The 22353-nt window shown below is 37.7% G+C and overlaps 1 protein-coding gene across 1 annotated transcript in view; it reads left to right on the top strand.

The window, feature by feature from the left end:
• MTUS1 (microtubule associated scaffold protein 1) overlaps nt 1-22353 on the top strand; it is a 151471-nt gene that overhangs the window by 83803 nt on the left and 45315 nt on the right. Inside the window, 2 exon segments of the mRNA XM_057537134.1 lie at nt 1773-1907; nt 4219-4257. Coding sequence (XP_057393117.1) covers nt 1773-1907; nt 4219-4257 — 174 coding nt within the window.

Below are 22353 nucleotides of genomic sequence, written 5' to 3'. Positions count from 1 at the left end.
GTGTTGTGTATAACATGATAATCTCTTAGGAAGAACCAAGCAGTGCTGTTAAAATTCCTCGTAGGAGCTAAGCTTCTGGACACTGTACTTTTTCAAAGATTACTCAATTATGGAGAACTAAAAGGAGACATTTAGAATGATAAGGAAATACTGATTTTTTAAGTCTTTAATTAGATCACTGCTGCTGCTCTCCTCACCCTCCTTTTTTGTTACCACTTAATAAAATTTGAAACAGCTTTCTATGTTGTTATCTTTACATGCGGGTACTATTTTTTTCTTTTCAAGCCTTTCGTTTAAGGTTTTGGACCCTTAAGAGATTTTAAAATGTAGATACCCTCAGCCGAAAACGGTGCAATAAGTGATGGTGATGCTGGTTAAATTCCCAATACAGAATCCTCTCAACTGTACCAGAGCCGGGAACACTATTTCATAGGACCTTGTTATGGACCCGACACACCTTTAGCAAAAATATAATGTGAAAATGCATTCTCGTTTTGAATCAGAGCACAGGACACAGGCCCTGCTCTTTCTTTTCCCTCTGCCTTTCCCCTGTCCCGTACAAATCTTAAGGATACAGTAGAAGAATTGGGTTATTTTTTTTTTTAATCCAATGAGAAGCCATACATGTGAAGAGGAAGTTCACAGTTTACAAAGAACCTATATAAACATATATAGGTTTATATAGTCTACATAGTTGTCTTATGCAACTGAAAGATATTGAGTTTTTTGATGCCGAGGGCTTCAGTCATTATTGGGCAAAAGAAGAAACAAGAGTAAGCAAGACATCTACTGAAGGCTTTGTCTAAATGTTTCTCCGTGGTTTCAGATTTTCCTTCTGGTAGAAAATCAACAAGTTACAAATTATCACTATGTTTTTAAAGCTGTGTTCTGTATTTCAAAGTGTCACTGTCTTTTGATATGCTAGGATTGTCTTTAGATGCCCAGTGAAGAAAGAGAAGCAAAATCAGAGACTAGCAAAATAGCAGATGCCCTTTCCAGGACCCGTTGACATATTATACCTAAAATATGGTATTTGCTCACCTTCACTCTGACCTTTTCCCAGGAAATAGTGTAGGTCTGCTTCTGTGGGAGCCCCCTTTGCCTAGTTAACTGTCGTGGACTCAGAATTATACCGCAGCCTAAAGCACAATTGGCTAGTGCCTCAAACTTTCTCCAAAAGTCCTTTCTTCAATTCTTTTAGTGCCTGGAAACTTTTTTTCCCCCCCAAAGATGATTCCTGTGTGAGTGAGAGAGGAAAGGTTTACGTGTAATATAAAAGATGGTTTTTATTATTTAGGTGGAATTCCCTTTTATATTTTAGCTTTGGGGCTTAGGTGCCTTTGTTCTAGGGCAGATGTTGGAGTTTCAGCTTCTTGCAGTGGCAGAGAAGGATCAGAACCAGATCTCATCTTTCAGCTACCAAGGAGCTTGTACATTATAGTCGTCCCTTGGTATCCACAGGGGATTGGTTCCAGGACCCCCAGGGGTACCAAAATATCTCCCAACTTTTATCTGGGATGGAAGCTGCCCTGGACAAGAGGCATAAACTTGGGCTGTGCCAGGATGTACGGTCACCATGGTTACCGTTCACCCTGCATCTCTGAGGACGGGAACTACCGATTATCCGTCTTTGTATTCCCAACACACAGTAACGACTGGCACGTGGTAGGTGCTTAGTGAGCACTTGTTGATTCAAAGAGGAAAGATAGGTCGTGGAAGACTCATACTATGTTTATCTGTAAAATAAAATGTACTTTTCTGTTTTATTCCAGCTGGTAATAACGCTGTCATCAAATATGAGGAAAAACCTCCAAAACCAGCATTTCAGAATGGTTCCTCAGGATCCTTATATTTGAAGCCTTTGGTACCCCGAGCTCATGCACACTTACTAAAAACTCCTCCAAAAGGTATGGACCTCACTGTGGAGAGAAGAGGAGGGCAAGGCTTTTTAAGTCCTTGGCTTATAGGAGGTTAAATTTTGGCATTTAGGTTCATGGTATATTGAATATTTATTTACAAAAAGTCTGGTGAATAAAGACATAATACATTTTTACACTGATGGAGCTATTCTTGTTCTAAGAGTCTGTAGGTTCTATAGCTAAAACTTGATACATGTAAATCAGCAGATAGAGCAAAGGTATAAGGTGAAAATAAATGAAACTTCTAGAGTTAAATTATGCGAAGGTGGTGATCTAGAATAATGAGATAGAAACACAGGGTTTACTTCACACTTTGGGTCCAACCATGTCCCCCCGCGCCCCACCCCCATGTTCTTTATCTCTTCTTCTCTGTATCGCTCACTTCGTGATTGCTACAGCTATGAAAGTTAACTTTCAAGTTTACAACATATGTGGTATGTACTTCATATGGAATGTTTTCATGCAGGTTTATCACAGTGGAGCTGAAGCACATTAGCAGTTGTCACTTAGTGAATTGAAAGATTGCTTAACTGAAAGAATAATTGTGAATGAGAAGCTTGAGCTGTAATATGTGATGCGTATTTATATTAGAGGGTTTAAAAAGCACAGAAACGTACGGCGTCCTCCTTCATCCCGTCAACCATGAATAACTGTTGCCTTTCCTCCTTTTCTTTCCCTCTGCATATGTAATAGCTTTGTTTTTGTTTCAAGAAAACTCAGGGCATAATATGTACATTCTCTTGTGTCTTGCTTTTTATTAATTTAATAGTATATCATGAGAGTGTCTTCATTTTAAATGGCTATGAAATTGTCTCCTGTTTTCCAATTCCCTGGTTCCTGGACAATTTCTGACTTTCACTATGGCATGTGATACTGAGATGAACATCTTTGAATGTGAATAATGTTCATTGCTTCAGGTTCTAGTTACTTCCGTGGGGTATTCCTAAAAGAGGAACCACTGGGTTAAACTGTGTGACTCTTTGTGAAATTGTTATCATATTACTAAATAACTTTCCAGAAATGTGTTAGTCTCTCAAAGCAGTGTGTGTCTGTTGCTCTGTGTCCTTCTCAACATTTGTGTGTGTGTGTGTGTTACATATGTATGTAAAGGATCACGTGGTAACTTGAGGTTAATTACCTAGTGAATGTTTATCAACACTTTCTTTTGTACTGAACTCAAGAGAGAATAGGCATAGATATTGGCAAAAAGATTCTTCTGAGTACCAGCAGGTTCTCATCTTCCAGGGTTTTAAACAGATTTCTGATGCATCAAATTTACCCCTCGGTGGGATGACATCAGTATATGAATCTATGGTTTTTATTGATGATGATACACATACACCAGTAACTGGAAAGAAATGTCGAACTTTGATACTAAGATAACTTTCAGAGAGTTAGAACGGCATGATTTCTCTGATACGTTTGCAGAACAGAGAACCCCAGTATTCTAAAATGTCTTGCCATTGAATTTGTAAGCTTTTGTATCACAGAGGTTTTACTCGACTGGGAATCAATGCTGTCCATTTATAACAGCCACGTATTTTAAGAGATTGTCATCTCTGTAAAATTCCACAGAATGTGGCAGCTGTTCTAACTAAATAATCTGCAGGTGACTTGCCCTAGAAATGACTCTGTCACATCAGGAAGACGTGCTCATAGTCTTCTAGTGACTTATCTTTGTAGCTCTGTACCTGTTACCACTCCTGGTTGAATTTATTTTTCAGCTTTATTGATGTATAATTGACAATTAAAATTATATTTGATTTAATACACATATATATTGTGAAAGATTTCCCCTGGTTGTATTTTATATTGTATCAGTTTGGAGGAAAAGCTTAAGTATGTTTTCCTTCATAGCTGAATAGCAAGAGAACTGGATTTAATACTTGGCAATTTTAGAAATCACACCCTAGTAGCTGTGTTTTGTAGTCTGGGCCTTTTTGCTCTGTCAGCAGTGGAATAGTGTAAAGTATGTAATACATGTATAAATTTAGTACTGTTAAAATTTGAATTTCAGCAGTTCTTGAACTGAAAAAATACTGTAGTTTGTCCTAGCATATTTAATTTTGACAATGAATAATATCACCCTTAAACTACTATTTTGATGTTATTTGGAATATTTTATCCTTAGATATTCTAAGTATAAACTCAATAAAGTTGATTAAAATCTCAGTGGAATTTCCCGTCTGGAACCTAAAATTTAGGTGTTAATGGATTGTTTTTGGGAAAAAAACCTTAGTTTTTAAATGGTTTATTTTTGTATGATATTTTCTATAAAACATAAATATTTCTATTTTAGGTCCTTCAAGAAAAGGTCTACATACAGCTTTGAATGCGGGTAAGTGACACCTTAAATATGGATGGAGAAAAAGAATCTTTTTGTAAAGTTATATTATCATTACAAGTATTCAAGTGTATTTGCAGTGATTTTTTCACTAGTGTGCTTATAAATATAATTTCAGGTTTGTGGCATAAACATAACTGCTTATGACCTTGATCAGCATAGGGTTAAAACTTGGTGGGCACAATTGCCAAGCCATCTGATGCAGAAGGACGTTTTATTAATCACAGATAATTTGTTTTTTAAATAATGATGTTTTTTCAAATGTGGAGCATATTTAATATTTAAAATGTGGAGATGTAGAGAATATACTTTTTTTTTTAAAGAAATAGGCTGTTTTAAAACTGGATAGTCTTTAATTGCTAAAAAATCTCAAGATCGGGTTTTAACACCTTTAATAGTTAAGCCATTTAACATTTTTCTTTTCTTTTTTATACTTCTATTGAACAAAGTCACATCCATCTCTAAGGCTGCCTGCAGCCTCACTTACTGAACCTTTGAACATCAACTGGAAATCAAAAAACTCTGTCTCTTGAGAAGCCATAGAAGATTCATTAAAATATAGAAGTTTCTATATTTTCTCTATAGCTGATTAGGTCCCCATCCACTACTTGAATTCTCTTCTTTAATATGCGGTTATAGGACAGTTGTACAGCTTCTAAGTCCACTGAGGATTAGAACAGCAAATGAAAGGGGAGAAGGGTATTATTATAACACACTGACTACAGATTATCGTGCATCGTGACAGTGGTGGCTGCTGAGGATATAAAGGTTTGCCCAAAACGAGCAAGGACCTTGTCTCAGAAAGCTTACAGGAAAGTCAAAGGACTGCACAAACAAATATAAAATCACAATTGCAATAAGTTTTAGGAAGGAGGGTTACTTGTTCCTATGAGAGGCCTGGTTAAAGGCTATGCTCTAGTGAGGGAAGCCTGGGCAGGAAGTATAAATTTGTGACCCCCTGTATATAGATAGTAATTAAAGAAAATGGGGTGGGTAACCTTAAATATGGAATAATTAATATCCTTGAGGCTCCCAAGACATGTTTGGTTTCCTTAGCTTAATAAGGCAGGGAAGTGTGACCTATTATAGGCTCTTAAAGCTAGAGGGGGCCCAGCCATGCAGAGCGATTTAAATTCTAAAGGTTCCCGAGAGCCTGAGTTTGAACATATATGTTTACCAAACTAACTTTAAAAGCCAAAAGAACTATTCTGCACACTGAGATTTTCATTTTCTTTCATTTTAAATTTCCAGTGCATCCTAATATTTAGGCGAAAAGGATAACTAGTATGCTATAAACGACTATATGTTAGAAAATCAGATAACCTTTATCTGAAAGCTAGATGATATGATAATTCTGTGTTTAACTGAGAAACTTCCAGAGTGTCTTCCAAAGTGGCTGCACCATTTTACATTTCCACCAGCAATGTATGAGGGGTCTGGTTTCTCCACATCCTTGTCAACACTTGCTTTTGTCTGCCTTTTTTATTATAGCCATTCTAATGGGTATGAAGTGGTATCTCATTGTGTCTTCAGTTTGCATTTCTCTGATGTCTCATCAGATGTTGAGCACCTTTCAGAAGCTTATTGGCCATTTGTATACCTTCTTTGGGGAAACATTTATTCAAATCCTTTGCCTATTTTAAAATTATTTGTATTATTATTGTTGAATTATAGGAGTTCTTTATATATTCTGAATATTAGGCCCTTATCAGATATGATTTGCACATAATTTTCTCCCATTCTGTAGTCTGTCTTTTCACTTTTTGATAGTACCCTTTAAGGCATATTTTTAATTTTGATGAGGTCCAGTTTATCTATTTTTTTCTTATGTTGTGTATCTATTTGGCATTATATCTAAGAAGCCATTGCTTAGATACAAGGTCATAAAGACTTACGCCTATGTTTTCTTCTAAGAGTTTTATACTTTTAGCTCTTACACTTGGGTCTTTGATCCATTTTTGAGTTAATTTTTGCATTTGATGTGAGGTAGGGGATCCAACTTAATTCTTCTGCATGTAGATTTCCTGCTGTCCCAGTACCATTTGTTGAAAACACTATTCTTTCATCCATTGGAACGTCTTGTCACCTTTGTTAAAAACAGTTGGCTGTAAATGTGAGGCTGTGTTTCTGGACTCTCTTTTGATGGATCTATGTGTCAATGCCACATTGTTTTGATTACTGTGGTGTAATAAGTTCTGAAATCAGGAAGTGTGAGTCCTCTAACTTGTTCTTCTTTTTCAAGATTGTTTTGGCTATTCTGAGTCCCTTGAATTTCCATATGAACTTTAGGGTCAACTTGTCAATTTCCATAAAAAAGTCAGCTAGGACTTTGATAGAGATTGCATTGAATCTGTAGATGAATTTCTGGAGTATTGCCATCTTTACAATACAAAGTATTTTGATTCATGAGTATAGGATGGCTTCTTTTTTAGTTAGGTCTCCTTTAATTTCTTGCAACAATATTTTTGTAGTTTTCAAAATACAAGTTATGCAGTTTTGGGGGGAAGTATTTGTGTGTGACATTTCTGTGCTTTGGAAGCTGCCATTGATATTGGTCACAGTAAAGGGGCTGGTTAAATAAGTCTAATATGCCTGTTTTATGAAACTTGCAAAGGCAGTCTTAATTCATGTCTCAAGTGTATGATTATATGAAATATTGTGAAGGATATTTGTTTTCACAGGCATAGTACAAATAATCTCCAATATATATCTTCTTTCTACACACAGAAAAACTATTAGCATTAGGTATTTTCCTTTGGCACCTTGTGGGACAGACATGATATCTTGTTTCCAAAGCCCATCACTGACCCTCAACATATCAGTGACCCTTGATAGGTAAGGTTACCAAAATGGCAAATTAGCAACTGATTGAGAAAAGAAATGAACAGTATGAATCACACTGTGGTTTTGCTTGGCAAAGCCTCTAACCATGGAGTAGAAATGGGACATATGACAGAGTTTGAGAATGCCTTCCTTCAATTCACCCTGAGTAATCAATGCTCTAATAATTGCAGTGGAAAAAGATGTATTTTAAGGGGGTCAGCATAGTGATTTAATCTAGATTACGCGGTATGAACATGTATTTTCCAAAAATCATAAACTTCTAGTTGATGGTGAATTATCATTACTTAAGACTAACCTAGTATTATGATGAGCCCACTGAGGAAAAGTCACAGTGTGTTGCCCTTTGGAGGAACAGCTTGGTTGCTAAGAAGTGGTGTCCAAACAGCCAGTGACTTTGGGTGGGTCATGTAACCTCTTAATATTAGCTTTCTTTTCTGTGTAATTGAAATGATTGATCACTAAGGTTTCTCCCCGCTCTGATAGCCCATGACTGCAAAGCACCTTGGCTTTCTTTATATTCTGCTTGCAATGGTCATCTTTTAGATGGTACAGAAGACGTTGCCTCCACATACAAACATGTTCCTCTGAGCATTAAATTTTGTGGCTTTCAGATAGGTTTTTTTTTTTTTTAAGCAACAAACTGGTGGAGATTAAAGTTGACCAACTTCATATGTTTTCATTAGAGTACAATAATCACTTTTTAGCGATTTGCTAAGTTCTAAAAAGTTTAGCATGTAGAGGTTTAGAAATCACCCTTTAGTTTTTTTTAATTTGTGATTTTAAATAAAATTCAAATAACTTTATATCCTGTTGTCACTTAACATAAGTAATCACTCTTTAATGACTATTGCATTTAGCATATGCAGCAGCATTTAACTACTCCTCTAATATTTGGGGTGCTTCTGTATCACATTCACAAATGATTCTCTGATGAACATCTTTACAGTTATCACCTTCAAAGTTTAGGGAAGTTTTTTTGTGATAGATTCTTAAAAGTAGTATAAACAAATCAAAACATATGCATATTTATAGCCACTTCATTCAACCAAATTGCTTTCCCAAAGCTTCATATCCATTTATACAATGACTGACAACATAAAAGAGTGCTGGCATCACCATACTCTGGTCGACGTTGGGTATTATTATTTTTTTTTAATTTGACTAGTTTAATAGTTGAAAATTCTGTATCATTGTTTTAGTTTTAACCTTTAATCAGTAATTGCAAAGACAGTTCCATTATCTCGTAAGACAATGAAGAGGAACAGAAAGAGAATGAACTTTTCAGGCATTGACTCTTGGTTGAAATCTTGGGATTGCCGCATTCCACTTGTGTCCTGACCTTGGGCTAGTTGCTAAGCCTCTCCAAAGCCTCAGATTTCTCATTTGGAAACGTGAGAATATTTTGGGAAAAAATCCCAGTATAGAAGTAATTTTGACGTCACAGAGTTGTTATATAAAAAGCTCTCCAATGATAGCTGCTTCTGCTACTGGGGGCAGTGATGAGAATAATCCTTTTCATTGTTCTTATGGTTCTAGTGGCTTTACTTCTGGCGCTCTTTTCCAGGAGGCTGAGTTATTTTAAATCTTTCAAGCAGGAAAACCCAGTGAAAGTCAAGAACCATCCTCATGGGGTCTAGCTGTTGTAATTTATTTAAAGATTATGGTGCTGTAAGAGTCTAGCCAACATTGGCTCTAAATAAAACTTGGCTTACTGTTTATAAGGAAGATGCCACACTATACCATTACTATTATTGCCATGGTTCTACCACACATGAAAGCTCTTAGGAATACCAGAGCACCAGAGTTGTATTTATCCTGCCCCTTGATTTTTTTTTACACAAGATCATCAGTCTCAGGTGCTGTGGTGTCTGCCCTGGAAAGTAGGAAATGCACTGCTCCTTCCTTCCCCAGCACTAAATCCAGCACAGGAGGATAGGGTTGCTTTCTGTACCCCCTCTTCCAAGTGTTGGGAGACGGTTGAGAGTTGCACACCTGCTCTGAAGAGGTAATACCGGTGTGACCAGCGCTTTCTCCGGGGAGAGTAGGGGTGAGGCTGTCTCTCTCTGTTGGTTTATGATTATAACTCTCCTCTCACACTTAAAAAGCAAATGCTGTTTTGGCATGTGTTAAGTTTAGTGTTCAAATCAGGGAAAAGTGTGGATTGTTTAGTAAATCTTGTTGGAACAAGGACTATCTTTTTATCAGGAGCTAGAGTCCTACTTCATATGCTACATGCAAATATATTCCAGACTGAAGTTTTAAACAAAAATTAGAATGATAAGAACACTAAGAGTATATATAGACTTGTATAGAAAAGGCCTTTCCATGAATGTCACAATGAAAGAAAGGGTTACTAATTATGACAACAAAAGGTTTAGACCTCCCGTTTGTCAAAAACATTCTAAGCATGGTGATGGGTGTTAACTATAACTAGACTCGTTGTGGTGATCATTTCACAATAGAGACAAATACAGGCATACGTCAGAGATACTGTGGGTTCAGTTCCAGACCACCACAGTAAAGCGAGTCACATGAATTTTGGTTTCCCAGTACATATAAAAGTTATGTTTCCACTACAGTGTAGTCTATTAACTGTGCAATAATAGCATTATGTCTAAAAAAGGTACATATCTTAATTTTAAAAAATACAAAACAAAAAACAATTACAGTAGTAACATCAAAGACCACTAATCACCATAACAAATATAATAATAATGAAAACGTTTGAAATATTGCAAGAATTACCAAAATGTGACATAGACACATGAAGTGACCAAATGCTGTTGGAAAAATGGTGCCAATAGTCTTAATCAACGCAAGATTGCCACAAACCTTCAATTTGTAAAAATACAATATCAATGAAGTGCAATAAAACGAGGCTATGCTTGTATGGAATCAAAAAAAGACAAATACTGTGGAATCTAAAAGATAGAATGAATGAATATAACAAAACAGAAACAGACTCACAGATAACAAACCAGTGGTTACCAGTGGGGAGAGGGTAGGGAAGAGGGACAATATCGTAGAAGGGGATTAAGAGGTACAAACTATCAGGTATAAGATAAGATACAAGGATGTAATGTACAGCACAGGGAGTATAGCCAATATTTTATAATAATTTTAAATGGAGTTTATAAAATATGAAATCATATTTTGTACACTTGAAACTAACATAACATTGCAAATCAACTATACTTCATTAAAAGGTGGGAAAAGAAAAAATTAGACACAAAAAAAGAAATATGAGGGACTAAGAAACATGAAAAAAGTTTACAAACGTCAATTAAAATAATGTGCTGTCAGTTATCTAATTTTTATGTTTTTATTATTAATTAATTTATTTATTTATGGCTGTGTTGGGTCTTCGTTTCTGTGTGAGGGCTTTCTCTAGTTGCGGCAAGCGGGGGCCACTCCTCATCGCAGTGCGCGGGCCTCTCACTGTTGCGGCCTCTCTTGTTGCGGAGCACAGGCTCCAGATGTGCAGGCTCAGTAGTTGTGGCTCACGGGCTTACTTGCTCCGTGGCATGTGGGATCTTCCCAGACCAGGGCTCGAACCCGTGTCCCCTGCATTGGCAGGCAGATTCTTAACCACTGTGCCACCAGGGAAGCCCCAGTTGTCTATTTTTAAGAGTAATACCCACTATTGGTGAATGCGTGAGGACCAGGTGCCTCATACATGCCACTGAAGGGGTATAAATTACTACAGCCTTTCTGGACAGAGACACTTCGGTGACATGTAATGAAAGCCTTCTACCCTGGAATTCCATTTATCAGAATTGATTCTAGGAAAATAGTTGATTGACTTATTTATTGCTTTTCAGAAATGTTTAGAAGGGGGAAAATTGGAAACAGTATGAATGGTTTAAACAACAGGTGTTGTTTATGTTCACTGACATTTTAATGACATTTTTGAAGCCATTAAAATAACAACATAGAGGATTATTTAATGCCATGGAAAGATAAATGTGAAATTTTTAAGTCTAAGAAAACTGGTTACAGAGCACTATGATGTACAGGTAATTAACTTTTTTTTCTTAATAATTTTTAAAATTTGTTATTATTTTTGGCTGTGCTTGGTCTTCGTTGCTGTGCGTGGACTTTCTCTAGTTGCGGCGAGCGAGGGCTACTCTTCATTGCGGTTCACAGGCTTCTCATTGTGGTGGCTTCTCTTGTTGCAGAGCACGGGCTCTAGGCACGCGGGTTTCAGTAGTTGTGGCACACGGGCTCAGTAGTTGTGGCTTGCGGGCTCTAGAGCACAGGCTCAGTAGTTGTGGGGCACGGGCTTAGTTGCTCCACGACATGTGGGATCTTCCAGGCCAGGGATCAAACCCGTGTCCCCTGCATTGGCAGGCGGATTCTTAACCACTGTGCCACCAAGGAAGGCCCTAATTTAACTTTTATTTTTTAAAAAATTATACATTGAACATGTTTTTTTTCTTAGTTTTTAAAAACAAACATTGTACATGGATAAAACATTACTGCTCTTATTTTGGGAGACCAAAGAAATTAAAGGCAGTGCCACTGATCTTGAAAAACTTATAATCTTAAGGGTGGGTGGAGGTTGAAATTTTTTCTAATTGTTTTATGTGAATTTTTGGACAGTTATTCACAATATATCTTAGACATTCTTTTCCCTACTAAGGAAGAGGACATTATGGAAAAATTGGACTCTTGAGTTGAAGTTTCTACCATTGGAATAGAGATTTGAACTTTAAAATTATGATGCATAAAAATGAAGAAAATGTGGCAATTAGTGTTGTGTTAGGCAGAGGAAGGAGGTAAACGTTAAGACTGATACTCCATGTTGGAGTCCTGGGGAAGATTGGTTGGATAGAGATGTTTGAATCCCTGGTTTAAATATTAATCTCCAGATTCTTGAAGATCATTAACAACAACAAATAAATCTGTCCTAGTTGGATGTATTTCCTAGCATCTAAGCAACCCTGCACAGCATATGCTAGAATCATAGCATCATTGTTTTCTAAAGTCCAGTCACTAATGAAATGCACACATTTCTACACAGACTGCAATGGGATCTGTGATTCTTGTTTGAACCTACTGTGATATTATAACACATTGACCTGCCAAACACTTATATCATCCATAACATACCTTCTTCAGTTTTTTAAGCCTTACCAAAGACCTTATACAATTATTTATTCATTGTTTTTGTTTGTGTCATTAATAGAAACTCAGTCCATATCATGTGCTTTTAAGAAAGGTATTCTGTCACTTAAACTTTTTAAAAACTTTATTTTTCTGACTCAGTGATCTCTGTTTAAAAAAAATTGGGAAAATACAGAAACATAAAGCAAGGGAATTAAATATATGCCTACCCCAACTCCCAGAGTATTGCTGATATTTTGGTATATTTGTTCCAGTATTTGTTATTCTTTTTGTTTAAAGTTGACATCCTAATACACATACAAATTTAAATCATGGTTTTGTTTTCCCACTTGATATCCTAACACAGGCTTTGCTGTACTTCATAAAAATGCATCTTATTCCTAATTTTTAATAACTGTAATTACATTTTTCTCTTAGGTACCAAAAGTTCCTTAAATTTTTCCTTACTGTCCTTGGTGATCCTTATGTTCTCTTAATTCAAATTAAGACTTTGTATAATAACAAAGATGAACACTTTCTTAAATTTGGGTACTTCTGTATTCAGTATAACTAAAGAAACTACAGTGTGCGCACAAGTGGTAACAACTGATCAAATAAATAATCAAGGAAACGTTTTGAGCCAGTTTTAAAATCTGTGCTTCCCCAAGCCCCTGAAGTATATATGTTATAAAAGTAATTGGAACTATACAATAATTGCTTATTCGATTATTTAAAAGGGTGCATACATATAAAGTGTTCAGGAGTGTACTTGGTATGTAGTATATTGTATGAGTTGGCTGTTAAGGCCCCTTTTGCTTTGGTGCACTTGTGCTCAACTGCCACCAGGGGGCAGACTGTGTTTGGGAAAGAATGGAAACCCAGCTTGAGCTGTTCTTAGTCTTTCATCTCAGACATCTTTTTCCGTGTGTGTGTGTGTGTGTGTGTGTGCACGCGCGTGTGTGTGTACACTTTGCTGTACAAACAAGAACTACTCCTCTGACTTTTGACTTTTCCTTCTGACTGGCACTGCTTCTCTTTATTCTTGTAGTTCCTTGCTGTGCTGTTTTTTTGTTTTTTTAAAGAAATTCACGTTCTTTTATTTATTTATTTATGACTGTGTTGAGTCTTCGTTTCTGTGCGAGGGCTTTCTCCAGTTGCGGCGAGTGGGGACCACTCTTCATCGCGGTGCGCGGGCCTCTCACTGTCGCGGCCTCTCTTGTTGGGGAGCACAGGCTCCAGACGCGCAGGCTCAGTAATTGTGGCTCACGGGCCCAGTCGCTCCGCGGCATGTGGGATCTTCCCAGACCAGGGCTGGAACCCGTGTCCCCTGCATTGGCAGGCAGACTCTCAACCACTGCGCCACCAGGGAAGCCCCTGTGCTGTTTTTTGTTTTGTTTTTGTTTTTTTTCTTTGTTTTTTGCCTTTGAAGGAAGAGTTCCCCAGAGGATGGGAACTCGTGGGCCACACAGGGCCACTCAGGGTCACTCACAGGGAGAAGCAGGGAGCCTTGCTGTGCTGTTTACAAAGATCGTTAGCGACATTACTGTTACTCTGTGTGGTGTAGCTTAGGGTAGTTCAAGTAGACTTTCTAATGAGTATGAAGAATTGGTGGCATGTTGCTAATTTCTTCTTTTGGGTAGTCTAGGCTAAAGGATTTCCCCTTTAACCAGAATACGTTAGAGCTTACTGTTACTTAACTAACAAAACTAAACAAACAAAAAAACTTAACGAAACAGAAAACATCCTACAGGGGGTGGTGTTCTATCTTTAATAATATCAGTGTTTAGTCTTCTATTTATAATTTTAATGCTGATTTTTATCTTAGTTTTTTTTTTTTAACTTTTTATGGGGGTATAGTTGTTTTACTGTGTTGTGTTTATCTTAATTTTTACAAGCTTTTTTTTTTTTTTTTTTTTTTTTTTCTTGGTGCGGGCGGGGAGGAGAGGTGGTTTATGGCAAATTAATTTGCGGAATCCAGAAAAAAGGTTGCTGTTTAATAATAACAAATTGTGATAAGAGTGAAAAGGCATCACCTAAATGTAGCTTTTCTAGACTTCAATTCCTTGATTATTTGTGCTTGCGTGGCCATGGGTGCAATATTTACAAGACACCTTGTCTGTGTAGGAACAGGTTGTAGTTTTCCCACAGCTAACCCCTGGCAGGTTATTGGGTTGGTCTCTTGACAACCTCTAAAGTGGCAGGCTGTGGGGTGAGTGAAAAGGGAGAAGGAATTACTCAAAATTTCCTTTCCTGCCTGTCTCCTTCCCTCTTCACACTCTAAATGCTCTACAGAATTTCTTGAAGAGTAACTGTTTCCTGCACATTCTCATAGCATTTAATAGTTATTTATGGTTAACAGTTAACTACATTCATTTCTGTTACTGAGTCTTGGAAACACACATCGATCATTTTTCACACATTGTTTTCTTGTGCTTTTTAAAATTAAAAGAGTTGGACTCTTCCTGGTTTAATAATATTAGCTTTACTTAAGCGATCATTTTGCAGGTGCAGTTTTCTTATGTCCGTGCCTTTATCTTTTCAACCTCTTTTGGTTTTTTTGCCACCATATTTTAATGTGCTTTTACAAAGGACACTACTCAAACATTTACCAGATCTCAGTTCTTACTGATAAACAAAAATCACACCTTCCTGATGTTCCTAGTCTCAAAACATTACTATCTTGAGAGGTCACCTGATTTTCTATAAATGCAATTAGTCAAGCAATAAGTGGAGTCCTTAGAATACTAACTAATTTTTATTCCTCTGGAACTATTATATTACATCTGGTAGAGAAATTGCATTAACCCTTTATTGCTGGCTATTAGTGAAGTCCTCAGAATATGAGTGTTAAGAGTTGAACTTTAACCTTTTATCAATCTGTCATTAGTATATTATAGTAAAAACATTTTTTTGAAGTATAATTGACCTACAACACTATGTTAGTTCCAGGTGTTATAGTAAGAATTTTATTTAAAATTGTAATTGAGAACATTTATTGCTTGAAGCCATTAAAAATTTTTTTGTCCAGGGTATCAGGTTTATATATAGGTTTACATGTAAAATATCTGAAAAAAATGCCCAGTGCTACTGGGCATATTCATACTAGTAGCGTGAATATAATTACAATTTAAAAAATCAGAACACAGATTACTTTAATGAAGTCTTAATTTTTTATAATTACTACATAAATATTAGGCACTCCTCGAAGTAGTTATTTCGCCTTAAGGATCCTCCAAGTCATTACAGAACCTGTGACATTATTGGTTGTTATATAAAGCGCCTAAGACCACCCACTTTCTCCTCCCCTTCACCATCTCTGATGAAAACCATAACAACCCCATAAGCACGTTTGGTGTGATGTCATTCGGAGGCTGCTGACTGCTGGGTCTGCTAGGAGGAGATTTTATTCAGAGGAAGAGCATTGTTTTGGCAACATCTGGGAGTAGAAACGGAAGCCAGAAGCACTTGGATAGCTCTGGGGTTTTTCTTTTGTGCGTGTACAGTGGAGTGACGTCTGGCATGTAGGCATGTTTCCTCTCGCTGTATTTCTTGGCCTCGAAGAAGGGTGCTGAGTTTAAAAAGACAGTATGTGAGAATCCACGGAGCTGGTTCTTCTGTGAAATCTTCCCACCTGCTCTGAAGACATGTTGTTGTCTCCCAAGTTCTCTTTGTCCACCATTCACGTTCGACTCACTGCCAAAGGATTGCTTCGAAATCTTCGACTCCCTTCAGGGTTTAGGAGAAGCACTGTCATTTTCCACGCAGGTTTGTCTCGCGCAGATCTCTCTTTACCGTTACGCGGGGGGCATCTTGATTAACCTGCAGGTGTTTATCAGAAATTTTCTAAGGGGATAGATAACTGGCGAAAGAAAGCTCTAATGAGAGAACGAGGTGTAATTTGGAAGAATAAGCGGTTTTCTTTTATGCTTCAACACATGTGTATAGTACTTTTACTGTCTGCAAGCTGCTGTGTGCTCGGTTTGTTTGTTGAAAGCAGAACTGTTGCCTGGGGGCTCCCAGCTCTTTGCTCTGACACCAGCCGAATCTGGAAAAATCAACACCTGTTCAATTACATTTTATTTCCCATGATTTTGGAAATAGGACACAGGTAAATTAAGACAAACAGTTCTCTTTCCTTTAAAGAAGGAGACGAAATGAGAGGGTTTCTGTAGGTTTTCATTATGTAGTTCCTCACTGAGATTGGGCAAGGCTGGTTTGGTATGCTAAAAGATTTCCACGTTCTAAACATTTCTGAAATAAAACATCGTAATGGCTGTGGAGAGGTAGGAAATGAACCACGAGTTAAGTTTTCCAAGCTTCACGGTGGAAACGTTTGCAGTCACAAAAGACTGCCTCTGATCTTAATGCTTGTATCTGCTTTTTATCTTCTGTGCCTGAGATGGAAATAAATGTAGGGTATATTTTAGGCACATGTAAACCTGTGTGCCCACTTTTAGAGGATTCATTTGCCTACTGTTGCTACCTCTTGTTTAGATATAATTGCAACTGTGGTAAATTAAGTTGATTTTATGCTATAAAAACTGGAGTGCTATTATATTGAATTCGGGCTGGTTAGTGGTATCTGTGCTAGGATCTTGGGTATGTAAAGAGATGATTTATTGTTTCCTGTGAATGCCAGCCCTTCTGGGTCTTGTTTTCCATCTCTGTCCCCGGTGATTTTTTCCAGCTGACTGCTTTTAGTTTTCCCAGGGGCATCTCCCTGCTCTGTGGGATAACTCTTCTTCATGTTTCATAACTCCCCTTGACCTGTCACTGGGAGTCTGCCAGCCTTTCCCTCTCGATCTGAGCTGACAGCTGAAGGTAAATGGAGTAAGTCGGGAGGGAAACAGTGGCTCTGTCTCTCCCAGCCTAAATGCCACTGTCACTTTTTCAACCTGAAAGAATAAAAAGGTGAAAAATAAAAATAAAAGGGTGCCCTGTATTTGCAATAAATGGCTTTTAACTTTTTTTGACTTTAAAAATTATATTTCTATGTTTTAATCAAAACCAGTAGCATTCAGTTAGATTTTATATTCATATATTTGTTTTCCATTAACAAGAATTTAAAAAATCTTGCAAGACATGTAAGTTTTGTTTAAATAGAATAATGGAGACGCCTCTGGTGGTTCTTGACCCACGGCACTTTAAAATATTCATACAAAGTTGTCCAGCATTTTGTCATGGCTTTTAATTTTAACTTAAGAAAAAAAATCAATCCACACTCCAAGTTAAAAAGAGAATCAAACAGTACAGAAGGTTGTACAATTCCAAATGAGCCTCTTTCTTACCCAGGCCCTGCACCCTTCCACAGAGGAAGCACCCTTCCACTCTCATGGGTGCTTGTTTATCCTTCCGGTAATTTTCTAGTCATATATAAGCCTATGCAGTTTTTTCTATATCCCTTTTTGTTTTACAGAAATGGAAGCTTACCATATATACTCTTCTATAGCTTACTTTTAAACATTAATATATCTTCGATTTTCAGGTTAACACACTTATCTACCACATTCTTTTTAGTAGTCTTATAACATCCCGTTGTTGGATGAGCCATGGTTTATTTAACCAGTCTTCCATTAGTGAACATTTTAGGTTGTACCATTTTTGTGAAGCAGATAGCTTTCCAAGGCAACTTAAGCAAAAGGCACAAGGCTTTTATTACCAGAGTTTGACTAACTAATCGTGATATTTGGGGTACACTTTATTTTTTAAATTTACATAAAAATATTTTGAAACATTCATTTGATTGCAGTTATAATTTTTAGAGCTAGAGTGTACTTAGAGGTGCTCCAGTTTACCTGATTTTACACCAGGAAGTCGGAGGCCCAGAGAAGTGAATTAACTTGCCCAGGGGCACACAGTCAGTGGCAGGGATGGAACTAAGACCTGGGACCGCTGTTAAGAATTTTTGGTTTTTTTTAGATTTTTCCAGCTGTGTATTTTGCTGTAATTTTGTTAGATCTAGTGAATAGCAGTGATGGAAAAAAAGAGTTTTGTGTGTGGGAAGCATTTTAAAATTATGTGAAGAATATAATTCTACTTACCCCAGTAAGAATCTTTTGTGAGCTTATCCATATTACATAACTTGAGGGTCTGAGGAATCTTCCAATAAAATAGATATTGAAGTCATCGCATTTCTTCTCATCCGCATGGGCTGTGAGCAGTAGCTTGTGTTTGTGTTCTTAATAAAAGAAGTGGTGTTGGTGGCTGCAGGGGCAGTGGAGTCGGCCTGGATACCGAGAGCCCGGGGTTGTAGCCTTGGTTCTGCTAGAAACCAAGTCATCGACCTTGATCGCAAAACCAAACAAGGCTACAAAATAAAGGAATCAGATGAGATGATTTCCGAGCTCTCTTCAACCTCAAATTCTGTGAATTTTCTGGCTACAGATTTAAAAATCCTGGATGTGTTACTGAAGATTCTTCTTATCTAAACTAATTCTCTTCTTATTTCCCAAACTCAGTGAATACTCCTGATTTCTTTCTCTTCACAACACCACTGTTTGCCCCCTATTCTGTCCTCACACCTCAGTACCCTTTGAATCATTGTTCTTCCTCATTTATCCACAATTCATTGGTTGCAAGAATCTAAGACTCTATCCTTTGAAACCACTATTGTTTTTACCCTCTGCCTACTGTAGTTCAGGCTTTATTTTTAGATTGAAGAATTTGAAAATGCTCTTCTTAGAGGTAGAAAATGGTCAAATATTGACAGTTTCATATCACCCAATCTAATACTTCGGGACTTTTTGAAGGATTTTATATTTTTGGTCTTGGCCACCCACCAGTCTTTCCCTTGCTTCCACACTGTCTTTCACGTTGCAGGATTAAGTCATTCGTTTCATAAACAGATATGTATTAGACATGTACTGTGTGGCAGATGCAGTGCTAGATGCTAGATGACTGAGTCACACGTGGCCTCCTGCCTTCACACAGCCCACAATTTTTAAACTTTGGCCGTACCACATGGCTGGTGGGGTCTTTGTTCCCCAGCCAGGGATTGAACCTGGGCCACAGCAGTGATAGCGTGTAATCCTAACCCACGACCACCAGGGAGCTCCCCTGCGCAGCCCACAGTTTACCAGGGAGACAAGCAGAGAACATGAGGCAGTCGTGGTAGGGCGCGGACTAGGTACACAGGCAGCGCCCAGCAGGTGAGGCTGGCTTTATCCAGGTCCTCCAGAGGCGCCATTTAAGCTGGGACCCCGGGATAGGAGGAAGTAGCCAAGCAACGAAAAGCATTCCAGGCAGAGAAAACAGCATGCGAAAGCCTGGAGGTGAGGGAGAGTTTGGCTCCTTTAAGGAAACAAAAGAATTTTAATATGTCCGAGCATAGAATGTGGAGAGAGAGGTGCCAGCAATAGGATAGTGGTTACATGGAGACAGAACAGGCCCTTTGACCAGCCCTCGCACGGGACACTGTGCGCTGTAGTGTATTGACAAAGCGTGTTGTCCCGTCCAGGATGTAATTTCCTCTGTCAATAGGGGCGAGGAAAGAGAGTGACTTTGTCAGCGTTTTGGGTAACGTAGCAGCATGTCAGGCATGAATGAAGATCTCGGCATCAGAAGAGTGCTACATCTTCTGAGAAGTCCAGAAGTGATCTCACTGACTTACCAAAGCTTTCAGTTCAGTCTAGTTCAGAATTCTGCCTCATATTTTGGAACCTCTTCGTTTCAATTTTATGAGTCAGTGGAGGGAAAAGAATCTTCCAAGGAATAGAACTATTCCTTGCCTCCAGGTTTATTGGAATTCAGGTTTTCTATGAAGCTGGAGATGAGATACTTGTATTAATTATTATGAAAAGTGCCATTTTGAACCTCAGAGTTAATAGTCTCATTGATTCAAGTGAAGGCAATTCACTGCACTAAGAGAGAATTCTTTTTGCTGAGCTAATAAGATTAAAAGCAATTACTCTAGCAAAGGAGAGGGGTGTATGTACATATATTTTGAGGAAAGCCAGGAGAAGTATTATTAATAGAACAAAATATTTTCATTTACTTGAAGCTGCGCTAAAGAGAACAATTTTGCCTAGCTATTTGGTAAGAGTGAGGCAGAATGCCAATAAGTTTGTTTAATTAGAATGAAAATTACCAAGTTACATGCTTATGTTTGGTATTCATTTTTCAGACTGTCAAGAAGAACTCCTTTTACCTGCAGTTTCAGATAGTTTAACTAAGGAGGAGCTTATTTGTCTCTCTTAGAAAGCAGCAGCTCTGACGTTCAGAGGCTCAGTAATGTCAGGATCAACACCTGTGCTATTTTCTTGGCCTTTTCCTCGTGACTTGCCTCATGATCTCACAATGCCTGCTGCAGGCAGGAAAAACAAGACCCAGGGAAGGGGCAGTGCTTACATCTCATTGGCTAAATCTCAGTCACATGGCTGTTTCTACCTTCAAGGGAAGCTGGGAAATTGAGTGTTTGACTTCTCCAATCACTGTAGTACATGCAGGTATAAGAGGGATTAGAGCCGTATTATAGAGACTGCCACAGAGGAGGCAAAACAGTTATTTCTCAAAAGCTAATACTGGCAGCTTATAAATAAGGGAAGTACATCAGTTAACAAGTTGAATCTTGCAACAGACCTCATTGTTTCTTCTCTTTTATGATATGAATGGTTTTGGGGTTTTTTTTGGCTGTGTTGGGTCTTCGTTTCTGCGCGAGGGCTTTCTCTAGTTGCGGCAAGTGGGGGCCACTCTTCATCGCGGTGCGCTGGCCTCTCATTACCGCGGCCTCTCTTGTTGCAGAGCACAGGCTCCAGACGCGCAGGCTCAGTAATTGTGGCTCACGGGCCTAGTTGCTCCGCGGCATGTGGGATCTTCCCAGACCAGGGCTCGAACCCGTGTCCCCTGCATTGGCAGGCAGATTCTCAACCACCGCGCCACCAGGGAAGCCCGATATGAATGTTTTTTGGTAATGATTACCTATTTTGTAAATGTGTCAATTAAACACTTTCAAGTCATTTTGTGGTTGGGACGTAGAGGTTAATATTTGATTTGGATCTCTTGAATTAGTTTTTAGTTACAAAATAATGCTTATACTGAGAAAGAATGTTCTCAACCTTATGTGGTTTTTATATATTTAAAATGTGTTAACAAGAGATAAATATTAGCAGTGCATTTATGGTGGGGATCCTAGTTATGCATTAATGTGATGCTAAATAAACCTTAATTTCTCTTGTGTTTCTCACATTGCAAAATATAGAAGCCAGTGAAAGCATTTTAGAAAGCTTTCATAAAAAACTATATATATTAGAATTTTTTGGTAAAAAGTTTAAAAATATTCAGTCATTTGTAGAACGCAAAAGGACCAAATTCAAGAACAACAGCTGAGAGATGCGGCCTTCCACCACCCCTTTGTTATCTCACTGTGAATCCACGTTCTTCTTTTTAGCTTCCTTGAAAGCAGTCTTGAAAGTTTCTCTGGCCTGTTGCCACATTGATAAACATTTACTAAGAACTGGTGTCGTGAATGGCATTATGCTAAAAATGTTGATACTGAGCTCATGTAGCTATGGCAGTCTTGAAGCTTCAGCTTTGCTATGACATTAAAGTGTGCCCTTTCATAGTTATAGCAGTCTATTTAAGAGAAGAGTTATGTGTTAAATGAATTTTCACTCATAATGGATAATATTTTTGATAAATCTTTAAAAGTTAGATGTTGAAAGAGAAGGTTAGTGTATCTTAATCTCACAAGTTTCACATAGCTAGTCTTAGTGTGCTAAATTGTGTTTTAATGTAGTTTCTATTTTCACACAAACATGGAAAATAAACCATACATTGTAGCCTGGAGTTGGATTCAGGATGGGAAGTATAGCAGTGTTTTTCATGAGGAGAAAATGGAGGAATAAGGCAAGTAAAACATATATAGTAAATGCTTATTTAATTAGAACCACTGAAATATTCGGGTTAACTGAGTTTTGGATAGTAGAGAATCACCCTATACATGAAATAATATAGGTTACGATACTTTTTATTAGCTCTAAAGCATGTTTTAGAGCTAAAAATAGTATTTTATTAATAGTATATGCATATTACTGTTATCTTAGGTAAAAAGACAACAGGTGTGGTTTTAAATGTATGTAAAATTGAACATCACTTTTCTGTATTTGGCTTAGGTGATACTTTGGATTATTATAGTACATGAGG

The sequence above is a fragment of the Balaenoptera acutorostrata genome, chromosome 21, assembly GCF_949987535.1.
Source record: "Balaenoptera acutorostrata chromosome 21, mBalAcu1.1, whole genome shotgun sequence".
NCBI classification, from domain to species: domain Eukaryota; kingdom Metazoa; phylum Chordata; class Mammalia; order Artiodactyla; family Balaenopteridae; genus Balaenoptera; species Balaenoptera acutorostrata.
The sequence above is the reverse complement of the archived record's forward strand: the minus strand, read 5'-3'. Positions and strand labels throughout refer to the sequence as shown.